Genomic DNA, 26,908 nt, shown 5'->3' with positions numbered 1-26,908 from the left:
GTGTCATGTGTGATGAGTGTGTGTGAGCGGGTCAGTGAAGCAGCGCCGCTGTCGACACTCAAAGGCACGGTGCTTTCACGTGCCTCTCGTAAAAACTTCGCTCGTGTTTTCAGAGAGCCTAAGATCTAACAAACGTAAGAGACGATGCTTGATCCTGATGCTTCATGCTTTCAGTTCCACCTTAAAATTAACCTTGAGTACGTACAATTGTTTTTGATAGCCTCAGGGTAGTTATGGACTTGGCGTATCCTATTTTTCCTCTTATTTTGCTTTCAGTGTCAGAGCACAGTGGCAGCGAAATAAAGGAAATATCCGTGGATCATCCATTATTTATACAAATAAATTCTTACTCAATATAATATAAAATCCACAAATTATTATTTACAGTTATCTTTTCTCTGCAGTGAAGCCATGAAATTATTCACACAACAATGTTTCCATGAGCCTCATTAACTGTTGCCATGGTCTCATCAGCCATCAGGGAAGATTCCTCCAGGTCTTCTTGAATACTCTGAATGCAACACCAGCCCTCAATAGTATTTGTCTTCACAGGTGCCATAACACTGATAATGTGGTTGCAGCAGCACATGATGATGCCTGTATGTTCATTTGAAACATGGTGTTATAAATGCTTTTGCTTTTTGTCTGCAATAATGATTCAGTTGCAATGGTGAGAATTTTTTTGTGTCCATCCAAGCAGGGCTGGATTTACCTGTTAAGTGGCCTTGGGGCAAAAATGAGCGGGTGGGCCCCTTCTGAGCCAAAATCCATTTTGCCTCGAGTTCCAGAAACCAACCAGTTTTCCTACAATACTGGAATCCAACCTTTAACTGGATTTTCTGTACAGTATGTTAGTTTTATATAACTTGATGAAAACAGGTTTGTTTAAGAATATGCACAATGCAAGTACAATATCAACCAAAATATTTATGGTATTAAGAATAGAATTTGACACAGGGGCCCTCAACATGGCAAGGCCATAAAATGAGGTAAAAACACCAAATTACATCTTAGGATTCTTGTCCAAAGTGCTTAATAATTAGCCTCTCACTTCGCCTCGCACACATTCAAGCAGTGTCAGACTCGGGCTGTAAACAGTCAAACTTCGACACAGACAGCAGCCACTGAGTACTGACATTGTCTGTGAAGATAATAAATAGCACTCCCACCAACGCTCTGCTCTATCGGGTTTGAAGAGCGTTGGAAGCTCTGATTTTTTCGGTAGTACTTGAAAGCAGCAGCAGCAGCAGCATAGTGGGCTAGTCGCTATCAGGAGCCACATCACCAGCGAACAGCCACCAGCGGCTGTAGTCACAGGGTCTGCACTCAGGCGAAGACGAAGAGAGCAACAACAGAGACCGATACGAGTTCCTTCATACAGGTGAGCACTCCTTTATTTTTTTTTGTTTTTAGTGAAAATATAAGTACTACATGTGTTGCATGTGCGGCTTTACTCTGCCGAAAGACCGCTGAATGTGTTTACCGTTTCCTGTCGCATCGGCGCAAGTAACATTAGCTACATGTGGAGATGCTGTGGTGTCGCAACCTGATGTCCCCCGCTGTTGTCGGTGTCATAAATTATACATTACCGTCATTTCACCACAAACGTAGGTCAAGTTAGTTTTCAGTTTGAGGACAGATCGAAGTGCCCGCAAACGTTAAGCTAACCTTAGCCTAACGAATAACCAATGAGAGGAGCTCCCTCCTTTTGTAGCTATCCTCACTTAAATGACGTTAACTTAGCCGCAGCTAGCTAACTTACAGTGGTACCTAAACAATACCCAAACACGTTAGAGTTTATGGTAATTATGCTATGCTAATGCTAAAAACTGCCGGTGTAGCTAGCAGCGTACTGTCACCAAACGTCCAACCGTTGCTCGTGAAGGTCTGGCAATACGAGACTATCAGTCCAATATTAAAGTTACGACGCCACTATTTTTAGAGATGTTTTCACTCCTTATGTAACGTTTTTGAGATTTTATTAATATCCTCATGTCGTATGTGAGCGCATCTCTAAAACAGTTCATTCGGCCGTGAGACTTTCTGGAAGTTTCTGTTAATCTGACTGGTCTGTTGTGTTACACAAGTTACAGCAATACTGTCATGTCTGACTGGCCATTTTTTTATAGTAGCTTCCAGAAAGTCCACAAACATCAGCTACAGAAGGAAAAAACACTTATTTAGTCTGCATGTTCCTCAATTTAGGCTGCAGTTTGTTTTCAGCAGTGGTTGCCATTGTCGAGAGGCCTCGATAGAGGAAGCATATGTGTGACAGAATACAGGAAAATAACTGCAACTAGCCTTATTCTGAATATTGTTCCGTTTGCTGGTAGATCAACTACAAAGAGCCTTTAATTTATGATATCAAATGTGAATGGAAAGATAGATCAATAATCAACTAGGCAACTGACCCTCAGTAATTGCCCCAGATGTTGATAGTTGTAATCTTAAGTCATTTATTAAGCCAAAATGTCAAGCCAAACATTTGTAGACTCCAGCTGCAGGATCCTTGTCAATGTGACATTTTTATATCATATTGGGATCTGAAAACTTGTTACAGACTATTTTCTGACATTTTATTAGACAAATGGATTAATCACAAAAATAATCTACTCATGAACTGATGGTGAAAATGATCATTAGTTGCAACCCTGTGAGGCTGTAACAGATTAAATTTGGTATATTTAGCCTTTGAGTGACACAAACAGTTGATTGCTACTAAAATTAAAATCTAATAATGTGGACTTTATTTTATTATCTATTTGGTTATTGGACTAGACTACAACCTACCATAATGGAAAGGAAAATGTTCAGGTGAGATGAGTCTTGTTAGCATTAAACTAAGAGTTTGTCTAGAAATATCCTGTATGCTGTGTAAATACCAATATTCATAGGTTTGCAGCTATACAAATGTTTGACATGCAGTCATTTTGTGACAAAAAGGGGCGTCTTGGTCTCCTGAGGCTGACCAGTTTGACCGCTTTCGTCATATAAGTCAGGTTTGACTTGTGCTAGTGTCGTCTTTATGAAGTATGGGTAAAGCAGAAGAAATTACAGTGCTAACAACTATTTCGAGACCCCGTGGTACATGCAGTCTTAACAGGTGCAGGGTTGTTGCTGAAACAGTAAATAATTTTTCTAAAAGAAGCATATCAATTTTAATAAGTTTCTCTTCTCCCTCTGGGTTTTATGTCCCACGAATATTTAAATTTGTGAACAGATTCCCTGTCCAAGGAGTTAATGCTCACTGCTGTTTACCGTAAACAAAGTCTTCTTGGGATGATGACCTCTTAGAACATGTTTCCACTAATAGAAAGTAAAGGGGAAAATCCAGTGAAAACTCAAATGAGCTGCTGATCATGTGCTCACTCTGTCGTGTTTGAATCACAAACACGCCACTCGTTGCTATGAATCATTTCAGGTAAGGCACAAGCTTATTATTGTGTTGTGTGCAGCTGTCATCTGTGTCTCTGTTCTGTCAGCTGCGATTTGTTAGGTGCTGGTTTCTGGGAGCCTGTTTTGTCCGGTGCTCTTGTCTTGTCAGTGTCAGTTTTTTAGTGGCGTTTGAGTGTTCGTGAACACTGACAGACCTACTCTTGCTTTCTTTGTTGACTGCAGTCACATTGGATGTGACTGTGTACTCAGTGTTCAGTTTGTAACTCTGAGTTTGCAGGCAGTTACTCTAAAAAATGAAGTCTGTAGGGACAAATTGCGCGTCAAACAAAAGAGGTCCTGGAAAGTCTAATCAGAGGTTCTAATCAAGAGATAAAACCTAGAGTTGCTTTCAGGTAATTAACTGGGGGAGTTGCTGTGCAGACAGAAATTGTGAAAGCTTTTATAACAATAATGTACCTTTTATGAGCCCATACCCTGTTAATCCGCTGATACTGACATTATGTTGCTTACAGTTAGTTGCAAGGCGTAACTCAGGAAATTCCTGTCATGTTGTTGCCCTCCAATCTTGATCTGTATCCTCTTATACTGAGTTTCCATTGCGACTTGAATCTGATCTGATATTCATTTCTGTATAATAAACAATATAGCCAATCAGTGCACACTTGGCCTACATTAAAATGAATAAAGCTGCTGATAGCTTCTGAATAGCTCTGCATTAAGACACCTAACCTGTCATGTCTCTTCTTTTAATTATATAGCATATTTTGCATAAGAGTGTTTTTTTTAAGAGAGTGTTTTAGGTTTGTCTCCCAGGAAGGTTTTGACAACTATCAGCAGACTGATATTTAGCCAATATTGACTTATAAATATATAATGGATGGATGGAAATGTATGTATTTTTGACTATTATTTTATTTTTTATAAAGTATCCTGCCCCACTGAAACATTGATCTATATGATGTGTTGTCACATTTTGCAATATTCTTTGGTCTAGTGTGTTTTGAATGTGGGTGAAAACTTGTTCCAGCCTGTCCTTTGAGCCTGGAGTCAGGGAAAGTATTGATGCACCTTAATGGAATTTACCCTGTGATTATCGATTATTTGCACAGTTTGACAAAGAATTGACAAAGTTAAACACTGTAAGCAAAATGTAGCTCCTGTACCCTACAAAAAAATGCTCTAAATAAATAAGTTGGTATGACTTAAAACATCTTAACGTCTTTGCCTTCCTGGCTTTGCTCTAGTTTCTTGTGATTTACCATTGCAAGAATTTGACTTTAAGTCTGAGTTATCTACTGTTATACAATATTGGCCCTTCAAGGGAGATCTCATTTGGTACATCATTAGTGCACAGCTGGGGCAAAAAAAAAAACTGAGCAGATGTTGTTGTAATCTCTCACTGCTCAACTTGTCTGAATGTGTTTGCTCCAAAATCCTGCATAGATTCCTACAACTAATGTGTCACACTGAGACCAAACCCCTGCTGTTGACTTCTGTTAATTAGCTCTGCCCTGAGCCCATGAACACCAGCAAGCTCTTCTTTCTGGCAACCTTCTTTTTTAAATGATTGAGTAATCCTTCATTCATCTATCCATCCATTGATTTTCTCTTGCATCTTCCACCCTTTGCTCCTGGGAATCCCTTATATCAAAGCCAGCTGGGTGATGCAGTCCCTCCAGAGAGTCCTGCCCTGAAATACTCTTCAGTCAGTCGTCCTCAGTACACCTGTCAAAGTGTAGGTGGTGAGCCTAGTTACCCAAACCACCGCAGCTGGCTACTGTAAACAGAGAAGCAGTCATTACTGCGGTCTTCACCTGATCACTTCCTGTCAAACACTCTGTCCTGTATAGAGGTTTCATTTTGGCTGCTTACCATCTATGTGCAGTTGCATTTGTAAAGTGTGAGACTGAGGTTGTACATCAGGGTCAGACTAAAGATCAACCAGTAAATTTAGAGGGTTACTTTGTGAATCACCTCTCTCTCAACAGGCTATCACTTTCATTTACATGATTTTACTACCTTCACTTTTGAAATAAGTACTTTAAGGTACTTAAGGTACTTTGACTTCAGCCTTTTTTATTTCAACCAGCTCTTAAACCACTATGAAAACAGAAGGAAATCCTTGCAGACAACAGTAATTAATCACTGTAATTTCCTCTTAAAATAGGCTTGAATGGGAAAATCGCTAAATGTTCAAATGTTTATGGGAACAGCTGTTCCCACAGTCAATTTGCTAAAAAATGTATGAAGTCAGTTTGTTAGAGATGGATTAGGGATTCATGCGCAGCACAAATCCGTTGTCAAAATTATGTCAGAATAGGGAAAATGCTGCTTTTCCATCTGTTTTTCTTTGAGTGTGCTTTAATTAACAAGAGTTTAGACCTCCCATATCATTGTTAACTTCATTATTTAGTTGAATCCTTGTAATGCTTATTTCAGGATAATTAAAAATGTAATAACTGACTTCCTCTTTCTGTGAACCATCACCTCTGGTTCACTGTGGCATCATGGGATCGTCTGACCCACATCTGTTTGCTCGGTTCACGCTGAGAGGAGCAGGAATCCACCAGATCTGGGTTAGCTGTGTAATGCTACCACAAGGCATCAGTATGCACATACATGCATGGATACACTCCCTGCACAGAACCATGAGTAAACACATCACTAGCAGGCACTAGTGTCCATTAACTCCCAGCTGCTGCAGGGGACTGGTGAGAGGTGAGGGGGTCAGTAATGGCTGAAGTGAGGGGGATGAAAGAAAATACATTAAATATGATAGAAGTCAGAACATTGGTTTGGGGTTTTTTTTAGAAAAAGGCTGAGGAAGTTGACTTTCTGGGTCATATCTCTGTATGCTGTGGTCTGTACTGGGATGTAGAAGTACACTTGATTTTTACATCAGCAAATTCAACAGAAAATGAGGAGACAGATAATGAAGTGTCAGAGGGAGATTTGGACTTACTGCCTGATTCAGGCATCTGAAAGAGAGGAGTTGAGTGCCTGCGCCATGTTCCAACCAGGAGTCACTCACTGGCACTGCCGTGTGCCAAACACCCCCAACCCCCCACATGCTCATAACACACACAAACACAATCTAACGGCAAAGGACACAGGTTATAAATAGCAAACAAAAAGGACACAGTGGACTCCCAATGTAAGTAATCCTCACTGGTTTGTATATCATTTTTTTGTGCAATAGCTGAGATATCTCTTGATGATAGGCGACTGTGGGTTTGCTTGGCATTTTCCTCATTTTAGTTGGCCAGTTGCTGTCTGATGAGTGATTTTTGCCTGTCTGAGAAAGACACACAAAGCAACTGTCGAGTTGTTGGATTGTTCGTTAAGTTGTTGGAGGGAAAACAGGTCTGTTTAAGTGTAGAAACTTTGGGTGATTTATCAGGCTTTGGTTGACATGTTGTGTCACAGATATTTGTCTGAGGTCTGTTGAAGGTATGTGTAACACTTCTGCTTTAAAATGACAAGTATGTTACATATTTTTTGACTTGTGTACTTACATTATCCCAAATGTTTCCAACAATGTTCAAACCCAGAAAATCCCTAATTTTATTCAAGATAACTGCGTTTAATTTGGTCCCCTTGACCCACACCAGGTGATGCATCAGAATGAGTAAGGGAGTCCTTAAACGCCATTAAATGTAATGAGAATTAAACTTAATTACCTCGTTTGTGAACATTTCTGTCTCAGTCACACCAGATACACGACTCCCAATAAAGACACCGACTCCCATGATCCCATGCTACTTCACAACATCATCGAAGTACCTGTTTCTTTGTCATTGTTTTGATTGAGAGACCCCGAGTGGCAGAAGTTACATATGATGCATTTAAGACACGCAGTAAACAGAATTGCGTGGGTTTATGTCCTAACGTGTTGTTTTTGTTTCCCCTCATGCTCTGTTACAGGTGTATTATTTTTAAACTCATTTATGTGTAGGAGGAAAGTAGCTATGTTATTAAGCGTGATGTAGTACGATTTAATATTAAAAAGTGAGGTCGTGTGAGGTTGAGTTCTCCCTTTTTTTAAAGTAAAACAAGACTTTCCTAGGCAAAGCATACAGAGATTAATTTTTTAACTATGTAACTTCAATCTGGGAGAAGAAACAGATCTCCTGCTGAGCTCCTCTTCATACGGACCGCAGAGCAGAGCCTGAAAACCAGCTCTGCTTGTATCAGTGTTGACAGAAAACTTGTGACATACTGTGGTCAAGTCCCACCCACAGTAAAAGTATGTGAGTGGGAAAGTCTTAAACTTTCATTAACAAACAATTACAAAAACGTGCTCCCCACAGAATGTGATTTGCATATGTTATCAGTGGATTATGCACTGAAAACACTAAGCAACAAAGGGTAAAATGTAGGTTAGAGTAGATTGTAAAGGTCATTATTAACGGGTGTGGATAGCCTCAGGAAACCTTCATGAGGAAGATAGCAGCTAAAGACTGTATTTTGTTATGCAGGTCTAGCTTTCCATTCTCGCATGCCACACTTGATATTTGTAATGTTTTCTGAAACAATGGCTCCTTGATTTCAGACAGTGGTGGACAAAAGCAACCATGATTTTTGTCGGCTAAAATGACAACCGTCACTGTCAGATGTTATCAGCTGTAGCTAGCGAGCTAATTAAGCTTACGTTAGCTCCACAAGGTGGTTCAAAACTCAAAACTTGATCAGTCATGTGATATCTCTTCTCTTAGTCTTGCTTGTCTCTTTCTGTGTTCTGCAGAATAGTTTTACACCATGAAGCTCATCCAAACAGTCAGATCTCTGCTGCTTTTAGTAGTTTGATATTTCCTCGTATTTGCTTCCAGATCAACACTCAATGTGCTGGCAGCAGATGTTGTTATGTATCTATCCGGCTACATGCAGAGTGCAGAAAAGATTTTGATGGCATGACTTTAATGACAATATGTTGGTGCAGGTTACCTTCTCTGTGTTGCAGTATTGCAGAAAATTGGAAATCTGAAACTAAATCTGGACAGCTTGAATATCTTCTGATACTTTTTCATTAGACCTGTCCTGTCTTGTTTTTGAGAGCCTTAACTTCATAACTTCAACATTAAGTCATGTTTTTAAAAAAAATGCTTCATGGTCCTGGTCTCCTAATTTCAAAGGTAAACCATAAGTCACGTTTTCTCTGTTCCAGCCTCAGGGTGAGGGATGATCACCCGCTTATTATGTAATTTTGTTGGGCTTGAATTAGCTTAGCTGTCCTCCTCCCTGAATCTCTATTTCAGTGCAGTTGATTACATTGTTGGGTATTGCCACTCTGTTTAAAGCCATTGCCCCTCCCTCCCCTTAACAAATTCACCCCTCAGGTCTGGAAGAGAGGTTTCTCATCCGTCACACATGACTACGCTCGGTCACAGATTGCTGGGCTTTATTTCTCCAAGCTAACATGTCTTAACAGAACTCAACTTTCTTTCTACAGAGGACACACGGCAGACCGTCACATAGGACAGCAGCTACGAACTTACACAGACAGAGCCATGGTGGAGTACTACCAGATATTAGGAGTCCAGAAAAATGCAACACAAGAGGACATCAAAAAAGCGTAAGTGCCCCTGACTGTTTTCTGCTCTGGTTTTCCCCTGGTGGTGGTGGTGGTGTTGTTAAAACTTGGCCACTCGGGGGGGTGTAATAGGTTAATTATATCCCCTCAAGCTGTATAAACCAACATGAGCGGAGAGGGAGAGAGAGAGGGAGCAGACTGCAATGCAGAAAGTTTCCACTCTTCTTCCTGTAACCTTGCCGCTGTCAAATATCTTCCCCCTGTGTTCACCCACCAATCACAGTCACCCACTGAACAGACCAGTTACGGTTAATTACCTGCTCGGGTTTCTCGCTAGCGCATTTTGTTTTGATAAGTGAAGAGTTTCCAATGATTTGAAGTTCTATCCACATCTTAGGGACAGAAATAGCCTGTTTGAAATAGGACATGAGCCCCAGAGGAAACTAAAAGCTGCTGAGGGTATTGCAGTAAATCTCTGAGTAAAGTCAAATATTGTGTGAGAGGAGGAAACAATTGAATATGACTGATTATTGCTGATCAAATCAACCAGTGTAAGAGTATCCAATTTGAATCCAGCGCAGAAAGATGATGAAGAACGCTGCATGGCTCCTCTCTCTGTGCACTCAATTGTTGGCTGCCAAAGTCAAATAGTATCTCAACTAACACCAATCAATGAATCTAATCTTTATCTTATGACCCCAGCTTTGTCTTATTGATCTGTGATTGATTTGCAATGCTAGCAGTTTGGCTCTAGGGGTGGCAGTGTCGGTCATTCAGTTCACCACTGTGGTCCATTGTGTTTTTGAGTGAAAGGTCTCTACAACCATTGGATGGATTGTTACGGAATCTGGTGCAGACATGCATGTCCACCCCAGGGTGAACTGTAATAACAGAGGTGATCCCTTAACTTTTCATCTCATGCTGTCCTCGTCAGCATTTTTTTAATTTGTCCAATACTTTTGTTTATGACTGATAACTTGTAAAACTAATGCCCTTCCCATCAGCCTCAGCTGTACTTTGTGTTTAGTGCTAATTAGCAAATGATTAACATGGGAGTCTTTGCCATCTCTGCCATCCATCCCGTATGACATGAACTCACAGAGCTGCTAGCATGGCTGTAGGCTCTTATAGTCTTGTTTGTTGATTAAATGTGATTGGTTTGACATTTTCGCCAAGAGAGCAAGAGTTAATACTGTCCTCAGAGACTTTGGAGTATTCAGAGCAAGATAATGGCTGCTGGAGCTTTTACTCATGGACATACAGACTTCTGACTACAAACAGTGACATTACATTGTTCAACTTAGCCTGGCTGGTTGACCATTGACCAGGCTTTAGACTGCCAGATAATGTCACAGATTACAACAAAGACCTAGACTACAAAGACTATTCAGTATGGATCCATAAGGGGGTCAATCCCTGGATTGTGTGCAGCCTTTTTGCTAGCTGACTCTCAGTCTCATCCACAGCATCTGTGTGTCCACTGCCGGTGCTGCTGCAGAGCTCAGAAACAAACAGCTGATGCAGCGTAAGCTGCTGTGCGAGCCTACGCTGCACGTCAGTGGAGTTCAGGCTGTCTTTGTTATTTCTGCTTGGGTTGGGAGAAGGACAGTGTGTGCATGTATGTATTTGTGTGTGCACATAGAGGGGTGGTTGGTGTCTGTGTGTTTGGTGTAGGCATGGTTGCAACTCTAAAAAAAGACTTGCATATGGATTTGTGTTTCTCATAGGGGGGATGTTTGTTATATATACATACAAATTTCCCATCATCCATATTAAGAACTGACTGTTTGCCTTTGCCACATACACAGTGTATGACGAACATGTGTGTGTTTGTCTCTATTTTGATGTCCATGTCTTTATATTGACTGTATGGTATTTTGTATCTCAGTTACAGAAAATTGGCATTGAAGTGGCATCCAGACAAAAACCCAGACAACAAGGACGAAGCAGAGAAAAAGTTCAAAGAGCTGTCAGAGGCATATGAAGTACTCTCCGACGGTAAGGCTTTTCAGCAGAGGGAGAACATCTGTTATATACAGCAGCCAACTTAAATGTCTCGTCACTAGCACCCCGAATTTGAAAGTAGACATTTGTTGTCACCTCTACTGCACTTCCATTTCTGACCACTAGAGCAGGTCAGCTTCAGAGTTTTGTTGTTAGCAGTCACCAGTTAGTTACCGTGCTACGGACAAATTTAGACCAGTAAAATTCATCACGCATTAAAAAGTGCCTAACAGGATTCAGTCATGTTTCTGTTTCTGAAGTGGATGTCGTTACCAGAGGAATGCTGTAAACATGCGAGTAGAGCCCAGGTCTGAGAACAAAGCAGAAGTCTGTACATTTTCATTTTATTAGTCCCGTTATGTACCACACACGCTCAGTCACCAGAAGCAGTTATGGTGCACAGTGCCAGGATTGTTTATGCTGGGGTGTGGAGCTCTTGTGAGTCCTTGCGGTGGGTTTAGTTTCTGCTTTCTGTTTGTCATTTGATGTCATAAATGTCAGCATGACCTGTGCAGTAAATGTGCTTTTTTGCTGTTGAACAGCAGAAACTGATGCTCAGTTTCAAGTACTCACAAGTGGACATGCAGGCGGTCAAACTGATGAATTATGTGCATGAAACGCACATCATTTGGATGTGTTTCGGAAATGTTGTTGATTTGGTCTCAGTGAAAATGGGCAGCAAACTTGATGCTAATGCTAACACATACAATGCAGTGTGAAGACTGCTGGTACGTCTTATCTAAAGAGCTTCTTTTTCCACAACAGAAAACAAGAGGGATATTTATGACCGATACGGCAAAGATGGCCTTTCAGGAGGAGGAGGAGGAGGAGGAGGAGGAGGTAAGGAGAGGACTTTCAAAATGACAAAATATTCCTGTCATTGCCATGGAGACGATTGTGATGATAGCTGTTTGTAGTCCTGTTTTCGATGAACAGTCGTGTAGTTTGTGAGCATTATTGTTGTTTGTGTTCACAGGAGGCCATTATAATCACTTTGGCGGCGGCGGCTTCACATTCCGTAATCCCGAGGACGTTTTCAGGGAATTCTTTGGCGGCAGAGATCCATTTGCAGATTTCTTTGGTAAGTCTGATGGCGTGGAGGAAGAAACAGGGACTGAAGTGATTCATAGGAGTGGGTTGCACCTAATGGCTGTAACTTTTATCTGGTCAAATTGTGCGCCGTTGATCGGCACAAGGTCCCAGTTTCATATCAATCATGTAAACCCTTTATATTTCTGTTTCCTAATTGGTTTGCCTGTTAGCTGTTAGCTAACAGCTCTTGCTGTGTAGAAATGTGGGAGATGGAGCGTTAGACCCTGGAAACCTTCTGTAAAGCCTGGTGCTAATCCCCCACAGCACTGTAATGCGCATCTCCAATACACTAAGCACAGCTCACCTCAGGAGGTCATCTGCCACTAAATGTCACATGGTGGAAAACACTGAGTGTCCCTGCTGGATGTTCACCTCAACTTCAGTATGTAGCCTTCATCTAGTAACTGTGGTTTAGACCTCTTAATTTACTCCAGCTTCTTCTAAAAAAAAAACTCGTTAATTATGAATGAAGAGTCATCAATTCGAAAGCAAATGGTTACAGAATAGTTTTTCCATTAGTGAAATGTGCTCCGTGAAAAGAAAAAGCAAAAATAAGAATAATATTAAAAATGTAACACATAAATACAAATTAAATGAAATTGTAAATCAGTGGAAGTTAATAGGAAGATTAATTAAGAATAGAAATAATCATCAGTGGCAGTACTACATCTTTGAATCTTTTTTGCTATGTGTTGAACATGCTTTCATTTCTATCTATTTTGACATGTTTTTGCAACCACTTCTTAGTGATTAGCTTCAAAGCACTTACTCTTAATATTCCTAACAGATACTCCTCTCTTGTCCACTACATTTGTACAAAATGAAGATAGCTTTTTGTTTTATATATAATCCTTGAAAGCTTGTGTACTGCTGGCTAAGGTGAAATATGGTTAGCCAGTATTAGGTTAGGTTAGTATTAAGTGTAGTTATGGGAGTTTAGCTTCTGTCGGCTCTCCTGGGGTGTCTGGGTTCAGCAAAAGGCTGATTGGAAAGCATGTGCAGTTCACCCTGTGTAGCTCTAAATATGGAGTTCAGACGCAGGCAGAGGATGGATTTGAGCGTCTACATCACTCAACTGGAATGCTTTCAAAAATAGCTTCCGTATTAAAACAAAAGCAGATGTAATAACGCCAAGTGTGTGCGCGCCGTGTGTGTCCATGTGTCAGAACACATGTGAAACGTGGCGTTACAACACAAACTCACTGGAAAAAAAAAAGAGTAACCTAATATATGAGTTTTATTAGAAGTGATGCTTGAATTAGAGCTCGTAGGGAAAAGTCAAGTCATCGTCTGCTTTATCAGATTGTTTTTATGAGCTGCCTTCATGATACTGAGGTGTATTAACATGGATAAGATAAAGCAGTGGAGCACAGGAGTTCTTGTTGTTGTTGACCGCTGGAAAAAAAGCCAAACCATAAAGCTGCCTGCACCCGAAGAGCAAAGTTCAAGTGCTATTTTCACAGCCTCTATTATGCTTGATTGGTATGACACCGGATCTGTTTATTCCAGCTCTATATTAAGTGTATTTACTCAGATAGATTTCTGTTAAGAACCATTTTGGGTTTCTTGACTGTCCTTAAGATGGCAGACATAGATAGGAAGAGAGTCCAGATATGTTTTTAACACCCCCCACTCCCCTCCCAGTCCCGCATTGTCCAGCAGCTTGCCTCACTGAGCAGCAGCTGGTCGTGTAGATCTGTCACTCACCCACCTCTGAGCGACCAGCAGACTGTCTGTTGAGACAAACGGAGATTCAAACGATGACGAGGGCTTAGTCGTCTGCCAAGAACAGCACGCACTCATTCTCAAGTGGACGTGAAGAAGGGGACAAGAAGGAGATATCAACAGACTGTTTTTACATACTTTCTGTGGGATGTACTGCAGAAATATTAGAAAAAAGAAAAAGGTCCGCAGTATCTCCCCGGGCAGCTGCTGTATTTCTAACAATTAGATTTAAACGAAACATTAATAAACCATAACTTGCCTTCCTCTTTTATATCGTGTTGTTCTCAGCTGTTGGACATTATGGTGGACACGCACAATATGAAAACCCATTGACAGCCATTTTTATTTTCCTCAGTGCTATTACACCCTGTGCAATGTTATATAGGCAGAGTTTTCCTTAAGCACCGGCTGTCGGCCAGATGTCCAGACAGTGAAACACCTCCACTCAACTACTAGTTTCCAGATGCCTCTTCAGCTTATGTGAATATAATCATATGACATCAAACACAAGCCTCAAACAGTCACCTGTGGGTCTCACTACATTAAAAATCTGTAAACATCACACTGGGGTCTGTTTGGTGGGGGACACCTTTGTGGATTAATTGAGTATTAAACCAGAATTCCAGTGCTTAAGCAGCCTTTCTCAGGCTTTACATCTCCCTCTCTGTCTTCCACTGATGGCTGCCGTCTCGCTGACAGCTTCGCGAGAGCCGAGCTGTCTCCTCTAATGTCTTCTTCCAAGTAAATGGACAGCGGTGCAGTTCCAACAGTGTTCAGGGGACACTTTTATTTTAAGCTTTCTGTCAGAGGGAACAAACAGAGCTTTCTTGTCGCTGCCTCGGTACATTCAAGGTTGAAGGAGGAGTCTTCTTTCAGCAAATGGTGCCAGCGATCCAGCCTTATCCTGCCGGGGTGACCCAGATTGGCAGCGCGCAATTAGTAGCATGTCCACAGGGCTTTGGGATGAGAATTAAGTGGTGGGCACTTTGACAGTTTAGGGTTAAGATTGTTCCAGAAATTACAAACTGGTGCTCTGACATCCACCGCAGCTTTTCTATGATCGGGTATCTGTTGGGATCTAGAGTCAGCCTCAAAGCTGCTCTGATCAATGTGAGATTAACAATGGATCAAATGACTTTGTAGTGTAGTGACAAACCCACGGAGAGTTAGCACCCAAAGTGTTGAAGTGACTTTCAGCTCATTGGTTTGATCCAGTATTCTAGATAAATGCTAATTTTGCTCCAAATATGCACCATGTGTATAAAAAAAGCATCTTTTTGCTAACAAATATATCTAATGTTTCCGTCCACAGCTGACGACCCCTTTGACGATTTCTTCGGAGGTAGTCACAGTCGCCACAGGGCCGCAAGCCGAGGCAGGATGGGGGGGTCGCTCTTTGGTTTCGGGGGCTTCCCGGCGTTTGGGCCTGGCTTCTCAGGGTTCGAATCAGGTGCGTACATCCCAACAAATCCAGTAACTCCACATGTAGATTTATGATGCTTTTCCATTCTGACTTTAAATATGTGCTGTTTTATAGGGTTCAGCTCATTTGGAGACATGGGTGGAGGAGGAATCACTTCCTTCTCTTCTTCATCTTTTGGCGGTGGGGGAGGAGGAATGGGCAACTTCAGATCTGTGTCGACCTCCACCAAGTTCATCAACGGCAGAAAAATCACTACGAAACGGTACTTAAATGTCACACAGCCCAGAATTTTTTAAAGGAATAGCTTAGATGAGCGTGTCTGCTTTCTGGCAGGATGAGAAGCTTGATATTGTTCTCATGTCTTTACGGTAAACGTTGAAGCTACAGCCCTCCTAGCTTAGCTTAGTTTAGCTTAGCTAAGCAAAAAGACTGGAAACAGAGGTTTTCCCCAGTCTTTATGCTCAGATAAGCTAACCAGCTGCTGGCTGTACATTCATATTTCCTGTACAGACAAGGGAGTGATATCAAACTTCTCATGTAACTCTTGGCAAGGAATGGAAAAAGCATATTTCCCGAGCGTTTCTTTGAGGCACGTGTACCAGCCTGACTTCCTTGTCTCCTCCGTGTGTTTGTCACAGGATCGTGGAGAACGGCCAGGAGCGGGTAGAAGTGGAGGAGGACGGTCAGTTGAAATCCCTAACAGTTAATGGTAAGGAGCAGCTCCTAAGACTGGACAACAAGTAATTATCTCGCCACAACATTTGGCCAACATACAGTTTTCACACCTGGAAGAACTCGCCCAGTGGCTATGTTTGCTGCCGGCAGTTGGTCTCTTGTCCCTCTGTCCTCCTGCATCTCATTCCCAAAGAACAATTTTCTCATTTTTAGCTTAGCCGCAACGGAGGCAAGAGAGATGTTCACAGTATTTGTTTATTTGTATTTATTCCATTATTATGGGGGGACCATTTTGCTGGAATTTGTGTTTTTGTTTACTGCAATAATTGAATTGTGTTTTTTTTTTTTTTAAATTTCTGCTGTATGCACAATGCTGGGTATGTGTTATATCTCTTTTTTTTTCCTTTTGGGGTTGATGTTGTCTTTCTTACTGTGGCAGGAAAAGAAGATGCTGTACATTTAGACTTCCGCATGTCATTTTTTGCTCTTTTCATTTGACCAACTTTAACAAGTGAATGATTAAAGCTTGACACCTTTGCCCTACTGTCCTTTAACCTGAACTAACCTGTTAGCCGTTACCATGTTTGCGTGTGTGTAATACGAATGACTTAGATTATTAATGAACACAATGTTTACTTTTCCATTATTTTTGTGTATTTGAGAATAGGTTGTTTGCAGATGACGTCACACCGCTCTTTTGTCGTGCAGATGGAGGGCCGGAAGTGATTTTGTACATAGGAAACTCTATAACACACACTGAAAATGCCTGTTTTGTCTCGTTTATGGTTCCTCAGATCAAACCAAGAAAGCACCAGGAGCTTTAATCGAGTACCAAAAGTTGTTTTTCATAAGGGTGAAAACTCTTAATTTCATCTAAACTAGCACACTTTCCTCCATCGCGTCCGTCGCAGCTTCCACTTCCGGCCATCCGGCTGAATTGAATGTCACGTGACTGCAAACAACCTATTAAATCCAGGGAAGGCCTAGTTTAAAAGTACAAGAATAAGAGAGAATAACAGTGTTTCATGTGTTTCTGCATGACTGCTGATTCCAGGAGGCTGCTTTCGTAGTTTCACTGTAACTCTGTCAGCAACTCAAACCGTGAACGTAGACCACGTCACATCCTCACACCATTTGAAGGACGCGCAGGGGAGTTTTCATTGTTTGTAAAAAGGAAAACCAAAATAAAGAGTTCAGATTTGGTCAATAAACATCAGTTTGTGGAACGCCGTGGAAAGGCCGCTGCAGTCACCTGGTGTCTCGTGTGTGGTGGTTTCTTTTTGGCTTGAGAGGCTTTTTATCGTCTCACTCCACCCGGATGTGTGATGCGTGTGTGCTTGTGCCTGATGACAGTTTGAACCTGCTTCACACAACCGCAATAAAGGAAAGCACAGCGGCTGCCTCTTTCGTACACTCACCCAGTGCGCAGCTCACCGTGTGTGCATTGTTTTAACCTACTAATGCCTCCGTTCCAGCGCAGGTGACTCACATTAGGGCTTGGTCGCTGACACTACAGAAACCGGTAATGTGCTGCCTGCGTGTGACCTCAAAAATAATCCTGTTCATTATTTGTCTAAAAGATCAAGATGGTCATGATCGCACGCCTGTGTGTATTTTTCCTTTACCTTTACGGACCAGGTGAGAAGGAAGCGACACCCACTCCGTGGACTCATGTGGCCGTCATCATGTTTCACGTTCACCCCTCCCATGCAGACATTTTTCTGGGCTTGTAAAAGTGCTGATGGTGCACCTCCTTTGAATACGCCCTCAAACACAACCTGAGCTGTGCAGACACACACACGCACACACACACACACACACACACACACACACACACACACACACACACACACAGAGCTAAACAAAGGACTCAAAATTTATCTGCCAAACCAGAAGCCTCATCCTCCAGCCGGGAAAATCCGATCAGTTGTAAAACTTAAGGTGTGCTTGCGTGTGCTGACCGGGTGCTGCTTTAAACATTACGCATGAAGTTCAAGTGCGTGGTGTGTGTGAACGCAGCTGGCTCAGAGGTCACTGTGTACATAAAAGACTGTGTGTGTTTCTTGAGGAATGTGCTCGAGGCTAGTTTATTTACACAAGCCTCGCTGCATATTTTTGAGAGAGACGAGTCAGGAGGGGGGAGAGAGAGAAGGGCAGGGTGAGGCCTTCAGCTCAGACTCAAGGCTTCAACAACACGACCGAAGCGGCTCACAGCTGGGACATTTTACGCAACATCTGGGAATTTGTTGCCTGTGTTGACGCTGCAAGGCCGCGTCTTCCATTATGTAGCCTGTGTATGTTTTTGTCTTTAAATCTCCCTTTTCTCCAGCGCTGATTGGAGCGGCGCTTGCGCAGTCCTGTTGCTAGGTGACACTGCAGCCCTGCGCCAATCTCTATGGCTTACATAGCCTGGACGCCCCCCCCCCCCGTTAGGTGTGTGTTTCTACGTGTGCCTGTATAGGTTTGATGAGTACTATAGAAACAGATGCTGTAGACCAAGATGATGACGCTAGAAGTAAATTGTGAGCAGCAATATCTCACCACAGCTAATGATCTTAGGATCTACACAAATATGTCAGCGTGACGTAATTTCATGTACGCATATTTAACTTCCCGGAGGAGGCTGGAAAATAAAAACAAAAATAAAGATTTACATGATTAAATTATTCTACAGAGATCACAGTGTGGAGGACAAGCGGCTGAGGAGGTGTTGCAGGAGCAGGAGTTATATTAATGATGCCCTAGCGCCCTCTGCTGGATCAATAGAGGTGTTGTGATTTTGTGCCAGAACTAGAAGTTATAACTTTAATTAATATTATTACAAATTATTTGTCTTACTTTTATTTTTTGGATAATCGGGCTCTAATTTTTGGATCTACACTTCCCATAATTTAGGGGGTGTAAACAGGAAGTTAATTGCCGTGGAGGCAGTGGGTTAGCTGTGGGATACATAAACTCTGCTCTGCTTTTCTTGACCATATTTTTTAATTTTGTAAAATTAGCACCATTGAAAGTATGCCGAATTACCTTTTAGCGGTTTCTGTTGGCAATGTAGCTGTGAACGTACAGACAACTGTCACTGAATTACTTTGATACCGAAGAAAACTTTAAAACGCGATGATTGTCAGGCAAGTTCAAGGACCGTCTTTTCATCTGTGATTTCTAAGCGGATTTGCGCACACTTTTTCACGATGGACGTCCGAGATAATGACGTTTTCCGGAAGTGTAAGTCACACTGAATCTTAAAACGTGTGTATCACGTCTGCGTGTTTAGATTAAACTAAGATACGAGTCCATGAAGGAGAATGATGTTTGGCGCGAACAGCTGCCGACCCCAAACTTCCAGGTTGGGCTTCACTGCTTTAGATGACATGTACAATCAAAGAAATAATGTAAAATAATAAGCGGAAGGAAAATGAAACCCTTTCGTCCTTAGTTCAGTGTGAGATGTCCCTGTAAGAAAAAAAAAAAAAAGCTGCCATTTACCAGACATCAGAATTTGAAGGTGGGCCCTCGTGAGGCCACTAGATGACGCTGTTTGTATACAAAAGACAACATGACTTGACTTGAACGACCATTTCCACAACAGGGAATGAGATATATTGAAGGCAGACAGTGATGGGCAGGACGACTGCAGCAACACGTGACACACTTCTAGTATAAGCATGTTTGTTTAATTGATTTTTAATGTGAAAACTTTAATTTCCTCAATGTATTCATCAGTAATTCATATTTGAGTGTCAGTACACTTTTTATTAGTTTTGATTTAATTAAAAAAAATCTATGTATTTCTTGTTAGATATAACGTCTTGCAGCCTCTCCTCCTGCATCCATCCATCCCAGTACGACACACAATACTGTCATTTCCTGTCCACCAGTTTCCCCATATATGAAAGATGGCTTCCTGTTGGCAGAGAGCAGCATCCGGTCTTAACCCCCACACCCACCCACCCACCTCGTCTGCTTGACAGCTTAGCATGAAACATGGAATCGGCCCGGAGCTGCTGGCCACTTTATGAACGATGGCAAAGATAAGCTGCCAGTTTCATTTCGACTGTGTCTGGACAAGGACACAGACTGTATCTTTGTGCTCAGCAGCGGCCTCACATCAGCACCACACCACATGTCTTGAACCGGGGGAAGGTGGACTGTTGAAAATAATCTGGTCCACAGTTGTAGTTGTCATGTAGCGTTAGCCTCCTCCTGAACAGTGATTTATTTTCGGCTTTAGGCTCCAGCCTGCTGCAAGTGAGGCTGCTTTTGTCTGTCACGAACAGATTTTTGTGTTTGTGTGTGTTTAGGCGTTAACCCGGGTGTTTGCGCCCGTGTGCACGCTCCTGTTGCAGTCTGGACAGTGTGTATCAAACAGCCTTTACAGATACACACAGCACTGCAGACAAACGACAGGCACTCCCGAGACAATAGCTGCAAATGAAAGCATCCAGGAACTCGACTGCTTTTCAAATTAAGACCAGAAAATAAAAGGCTGCCTTTACGAGCACTAAAAGATCTCATTATCATCGCTGCTCTTTGATATTGTTTTTGTTGAAATTAATTAACTGATGATGGATTATGCGACTTGATAGCGGAAGGAATCTTATCGTCCAGGCCCATAATAGATGCAAATATTGATCCTCTGGAGCAAAGGAGGGCTGGAACAAAGCACACAAGCTCCCAGTCCCATACGCGTTGGCTTAATCCAGCTGTCTAACTTCACTTGATAGGATCACCAGACAAATGCAGGTTGGGATTAGCTGTTTTTCCAAAGCTGGATAGAGAACAAGTAGCAGCAACCTTGAGAGTAAAGCCACCAATTGTCCTGCTTCTGTTGCTCCACCGGGCGCTGGTCTCTCCTCGCAGGGGTCAACTCTGTGTTTTTAAAAGTGTGTTCGATTTAAAAAGCTGATTTGCAAACTCTTTGCAATCCACCGCCAAAGCAACATAAATCACCTTTAAAGTTTAGGTGTTTCCAGCAAGAAACTACCCAATTTCGACCTTAACTCACTCGAAAAGGGTTTGTGACAAAGAAGCAGACTTGGGTCAAAATGGAGGTCCTGCAGTAATAAGATTCCTATTCAGAGAGAATTGAAATCCAGTGATGTCTTTGTCTCTGTTAAGACCTGAGCAACACGCAGCCTCAGATCCCTTGAGCTCCACCTGAAAGAGGTGCATCTGCCTCCAAAATGTCACACAAAGCGGAGGAAAAATAACATTGAGGACAGTGTCGCAGCACACAGTCTCCCATGTACATTAATGATTAAAATGACAATATGTTTACGTTGAGGGGGCTCGCGCTCCCACAGGTATGTCGAACAAAGCTGCCAGGTCTCTAATGGCTCCTGATGTCTTTAAGGCTGCGCTGTTACGCGCCGTGCCGGGGATTTTGAAACGCTGGTGCAGATCTCCTCTAAATGGGACCAGGTTCAGCACGGCGAGCATCTGGCCCCCTTTCTTCTCCTCTCCACTGCCTTAATTACACAACACAATGGCGATGAGATCTGCCTGTAATCTCGCAGCATAATAAGTCCCCCCCCCCCCCAACCTCATCCCCCCTCCCATACCCTGCCTGCCACTAATTCAATATAAATGTAAATTACCTAGAGAAAAGAATAACCAAATCTCATTTTATTTACATGACTAATCACAATGAAGTCAGGCAGATGAAATATGAATGAAATATATGGTTGAAAGGAGGGAGGGGTCTATATGGCCTCAGGGGCTCTTTGAACTTCTTGTTTTATATCATCTTTGTTGTTTCATGTTGGTTACATCAATATGCCTTTTTGCACTTGTGCTCAACTTGCTGTAATAGATGTGTGTTTTTTCTCCTGTCTGATTGTACTCACACTGCCAAGGGCATCACAAGGTAATATGTTTTCCTTTCAGCTGACTCTTTTTTTTTTTTTTTTTTCGCACCACACCTCGTGTCAGAAGGCTGAAATTCAAAGACGTTACACTGGAAAAAAAAAAAATAAAAAAATACAGATTTAATGTTGGTTTGAACACCTCAGGCCATCCATCCAGACAGCGAGGAGAGAGGCTTTAGGTGTGATTCATTCCCCGCTCTGCTCTGCTCTTTCCACACCCACAGACGTTTCAGCCGAAGACCCCTTGGAGGAAGAGTTTCGTCGCCGCAGACAGAACGCACTTCCTGGCCTCGGCCTGCACCAGCGCTACCTGAGGAGCTCCGCCCAAAACCCCTCAGAGGAAGAGGAGGAGCACGGCCTACAGAGCCTGGGACTAACGAGAGGTCCGCCCACCCGCCACAGCAGGCCTGATTAATTACCAGCGCACAAGCTCTCCTTTTAAGAGCAGAGCCTTAATAAGCGCAGCTAATTGTCTGCTTTTGTGTCTGATGGCCGCACAAAGGACGGTGACGAAGAGTGGCGTGTCTGATTGGCAGATGTAAACACCGAGGACAGAGGTGTTCATTAGGCGGCTCTGTTCTATGCTGCAGTAACGACCAGAGGTCAGAGGTCGCCCTCTGTTTTCCCTCGCGGGGTCAGGAAGTCGCGCACAAAAGCTGAGCAATTATCTGCAGCACGCAGCGGCTGAAGGTTTTAGAAGAGCAGCTTCGCTAGTTAAAGGGGGGAACCTTTAATTTAAGCGTGCATGTTTCCTGCTGGGATGCAAATAAAGGCCCTAATTCTTTTTCTGAGATAATGACACAAACTACTCAAATATGGGCCCTCGGAGAGCGTGTGTTTAAATACTGCTGCCGGCTGAAACTAAAAGTTTTAAGTGTGAGAATAATCTGTGCCACTTTCTAATAAGTCACTCTTTACAAAGTGTTTAGACACTGGAACTGACGGCTTCATCACAGGATGAAATATAACGTACTAATACTTTATAGTTTTTTGTTTTTTTTTTTTGGACAGACAGCAGACGGTGTGTGTGTGTGTGTGTGTGTGTGTGTGTGTGTGTGTGTGTGTGTGGTATACATTCAGTGCAATTTGTACACTGAAATAACACAAACAAGCCAAACAAAAGAAAACAACTGGAAGAAATTATGTTAGAAAATGCATTTTATTAGGATTCTGAAGGTGTCAAACGCTGCATGATGGTTCATTTCACAGCAGTAATCCGACTGTGAAATGTTTGTTGGAACTGACAGCAGCTATGGACTCGCAAGTGCCTCATAAATAATAAATAAAATAGGAGAGAACTGCGAACGGGCAACAACAAACGTTTACTCAGAGTACATTTTATGTGGGTTTTACTCAGGTGAAATCAGGTGACACCTTTCTGATTTCACCTGGATTGATGGTCAACACTTAAAAAAATAGTTTAGGAAAGCGTCACAGCCAATAAATCCCAGAGTGAAATGAATGTGAAATCATTTCAACCAAGCACGGACGCTCATTTTGTTTACAGATATTACAAACAGAAGACATATAACTTTTCTGGAAAATGATGGACTCTTGGTTTGACATTATGAGAGGAAAGGTTTAACATTTTGGGAAGTCTCTTCCTGAAGATTGATGCAACTCTGATGTTTGTCCGGTAAACACGAAGCTACAGCACCAGCAGATGGTTAGCGTAGCTTAGCATCAAACGGGCAACGTGGAAACAGCTAGATGACAAAATCCACCGACTAGCACCTCGAGAGCTCGTTATACCTTTTTTGTTTCGTCGGTGCAAAAAAATCAAAGAGCGGAAATGTCAATTTCTTTACGTGAGGTTCATGTCACAGACTATTTCCTGGCCTGGAAGTTACAGCAACTGGCCAGGAAATAGTCTGTGACATGTCGTTTTTACTCTTTCACAGATTAAACAAACAAGATAAATATCTTACTTACTGCTTTAGAGCTTTCAGGATGCTGGAAGGTGAATTTTAGCTGTTTCCCGTTTCCACTCTTGATGCTAAGCTAATGTAAGCTAACTGGCTGCTAGCTCCAGCTTCATATTTCATGAGAGTGAGATCAATCTCCTAAGATAACTATCAGCAAGAAAGTGAATAAGTGTATTTCTAAAAATAGTAAAAATGTTGTTCAGTCACAACCTGGCAAAACATAAGATCTACAAAGCATTAGTAAGTGATTAATTAAGCCTTTAGGTAAAGCTTAGAGACTCGAAATAAAGGCTGTCTTATTAGGAAGTTTTAATGATCGTGTTGCTTTTATTTTTGCAGGACACACAGACACCAAGAGGAAGAAACTGTGGCTAAAGGAGGCAGAGTCCAAAAAGAAAAGAGCTCCTCGACTCTTCCCTCGGTTTGGTGGACTCGGCGCCTTTTTTTAAACAGCCTCAACCACTTAGACACACGCCCACGTATGTATTTGTTGGCAGAGGTGCCATCAATCATGCGTGGCAGTAGTTCATCATTGCTATGTATCGCAGGCCCGACGTCCCCACTGCTGCGCCGTATCTCCCCTCCTCTATCAGCTGCATAACTGCTTCCATCAGCCTGCAGAGACCTCACGTCAATGTTTTGTTTTGTCCATTTTTAGTAGTTGAGCTCTAGCTGTTGCTGTATTTATTGTGGGTGGGCCCTGTGGATGTACAGTGAGCGTTCAGAACCCTAATTAAACCCCTGTGATTGGATTTTTTACAGTGTTTCAGAGAGTGCGTTTGAAAGAGTTCAGGTGGACGGAGAATTGCAGCCGCAGCCTTGTTTTTGTGACGAGCATGAAAATGATTGCAGTAATATTGTATAGCGTGTGAGAACAGGCGGAGGTCAAGCTACTTTTTTTTCTGCGGAGACGAGGAGGGAAAAGGCTATCTAGACAGTGTGAGAGTAGAGCAGGATGGAAGCACTGAAGAGTGAGTTTTATGACAGACAGAGATGAGCATGTTCTCCTCACTCCTCCATCATACATGAAAAGTGACTATTAACACTGCGGCGGTAACATTATCCACTCTTTCACAACGACTCCCACAGGGTGAAAAATAGCTCTTAACCCCTCTCAAAGTCATTATTTTCTTCAGAGTGGATTCAGCAACATGTTAACCTTCCACAGGTGTTTTTGTAAAAGATTTCGAAGACTGAAACTCCCTCATCAGAGCTGTCCTTGACACGTTCTCGTGATTACTGCAAGTGGAAATGTCTCAGAAATGTCCATTTTCTATGGACTCCTCCTAATAAATGCTTAAAGAAAAACATGTCCTGGTGGGCGGTCAATCTTCTATTGTATTCCATAGTATCCTGCTGTGTCCTATGATGAATATAAATGGTAAATAGCTACATTTATATACATACATTCACCCATTTACACACACACTCACACACCCGCTATGCATCGTCCTGGCCTGACCATCAGGATCAGTTTGGGGATCAGTGTCTTGTGTCACACATGCTCTGAGATTACATTAGTGTAGTTCAGGAACACCTCCGGCCACTAGATTAAAAAACAATGCAATACAATTGGTGCATGAATAAAGAAAAGGCTGATCATACCTTAAATCAACTAAAATCATGCCATAAAATACAGCTGATAGCTAATAAACGTCGCTCGCAGGTCTCACAGCTGTAAATCGCTCCACGGAGCCTCTGGACATCAGCACATTTTTCAGGTTAGTAAAAATGCCAAACAGATCTTTAAACTGAAGAATGGTTCAAACTTCTGGTTCTTTTCTCTGAAAACCTTTTCTAAAGGATCAGGAGTCAGTTGTTAATCCTGTTCCTATCATCGACAGTAATACTGTTACCCCAACACACACACACACACAGTGCAGGCACGTAAAACAAAGCGCTGAGCACAAAACTCTGACGGTAAACATTTCAAACTTCTCACCCTGAAGGACTTCTTGCCTGAGGAACAATAACCTGTACTGAGTTTTAAAAACAGCCATATATTTCAACTTCATCGTAAAGGATAAGAAGCACCGCAGACGTTGAAACCTGCACTCTCAAACCGCGTCTTTTCACTCTGTGCTGTAAAGCTGCAAACGTTTATCCAAAAATCTCAAGTCTCAAGTGGCCATTTGAGGAACTGCAGCTTTCGGCATTTCTACATTGTTATTCGCTCAACCAGGCCTCAACACATTAGCTTTGATTTGGAGTCATGTTTCTGATTCGTCACTGTGGCCGACCCACTTCACATTACACACAGTCATTTGATCCACTGTTAACTGAAAAATACTGCACAGGGCAGCTTTAATAAAATTGCTCCAAAGCTACATCAACAACACTTCTTATGCAAACTTTAAACACAACACAAATATATTTAATCAAGTGAAAAATAAGCATCAAATAACTCTCCATCAACTCATATTTCTTCTTTGTCTCCGCTGTGAGGTGACCTGAGCTGCAGTGTTGAACAGACAGACTCAAAGCAGTCTGGATGTTCCTGTCACAGAGTCGTGGAAGCAGCAGTATTCTCAGATTATTTTGAATGAGACTGCAGTGTTTTGTATTATTCATGTGGCAGAACGCATGCACATGACCCAGCAACTCATTTGGCCCTTGTTCCCATGCAGCCAGTAGTCTCTGAGGGTTTAATTAAACAGTTTCGAGGCAGTGGCCCATCTCCCTCCATTGCCTTGCTTTTTACAGCCCTCCTCCTCCTAAAGTCATTACACAACTGTTTCTGACTGGGTGTAAAAAAATAGTAAAAAAAAAAAAAAAAAGTGAAATCCTCCTATTGACTTCCACTCTGAGGACATCTACCTCCTGAGGAGCGAAGAGCGGAGCGACAGCTCACTGTCAAGCTCCCTGTCAGCCACAGTCTGCCTCCTTTCAAAAGAAAAATCACCCACTTTCACCCGAGTGAAGCAGAGCACCGACCGACACCCACCACCACCACACGGAGAGGAATGATGTTAAATGTAAGTATGTACACTCAATACAGTAGAACCAGACAGACAGACAGACCGAAGGTATAAAATGAAACAAGATAAATGGCAGCTGCAATTGTTCTGTATAAACACATGAATGAAGGTTGGTCTATTCATCATTATTCCACAGCAGCATGAAGTAAAATGTGTTAAAATAAATGTAAACGTGTCATAAAAAGTGACAGTGGCACATTGGAAATAGGTCATTTTGTTATGTTTGCCATTTGTTGTACCACCTTAAATTCTTTGCACACGCTATAAATGGAAAAATGAGTTGTACCAATCAA

At 42.1% G+C, this 26,908-nt stretch overlaps 1 protein-coding gene across 3 annotated transcripts; it reads left to right on the top strand.

Annotated features, from left to right (window-relative positions):
- Positions 1–1,249: 1,249 nt before the first annotated feature.
- dnajb6b (DnaJ heat shock protein family (Hsp40) member B6b) lies at positions 1,250–24,936 on the top strand. 3 transcript variants are annotated; one of them, XM_076761713.1, is made up of 10 exons: positions 1,250–1,381; positions 8,846–8,968; positions 10,815–10,924; positions 11,696–11,770; positions 11,907–12,011; positions 15,060–15,197; positions 15,285–15,432; positions 15,809–15,879; positions 21,937–22,095; positions 23,977–24,936. In XM_076761713.1, the coding sequence occupies exons 2-10, from the start codon at positions 8,904–8,906 to the stop codon at positions 24,084–24,086; spliced, it is 981 nt and encodes a 326-aa protein (XP_076617828.1). In that variant the 5' UTR covers positions 1,250–1,381; positions 8,846–8,903; the 3' UTR covers positions 24,087–24,936. The 3 variants fall into 3 exon arrangements, with proteins under 3 accessions (XP_076617828.1, XP_076617826.1, XP_076617827.1); XM_076761711.1 differs by having other exon boundaries at positions 1,256–1,381; positions 11,910–12,011; positions 23,977–24,222; XM_076761712.1 differs by lacking the exons at positions 21,937–22,095; positions 23,977–24,936 and having other exon boundaries at positions 1,256–1,381; positions 11,910–12,011; positions 15,809–16,382.
- Positions 24,937–26,908: the final 1,972 nt, after the last annotated feature.

The sequence above is a fragment of the Chaetodon auriga genome, chromosome 21, assembly GCF_051107435.1.
Source record: "Chaetodon auriga isolate fChaAug3 chromosome 21, fChaAug3.hap1, whole genome shotgun sequence".
Classification (NCBI taxonomy): domain Eukaryota; kingdom Metazoa; phylum Chordata; class Actinopteri; order Chaetodontiformes; family Chaetodontidae; genus Chaetodon; species Chaetodon auriga.
The sequence above is the reverse complement of the archived record's forward strand: the minus strand, read 5'-3'. Positions and strand labels throughout refer to the sequence as shown.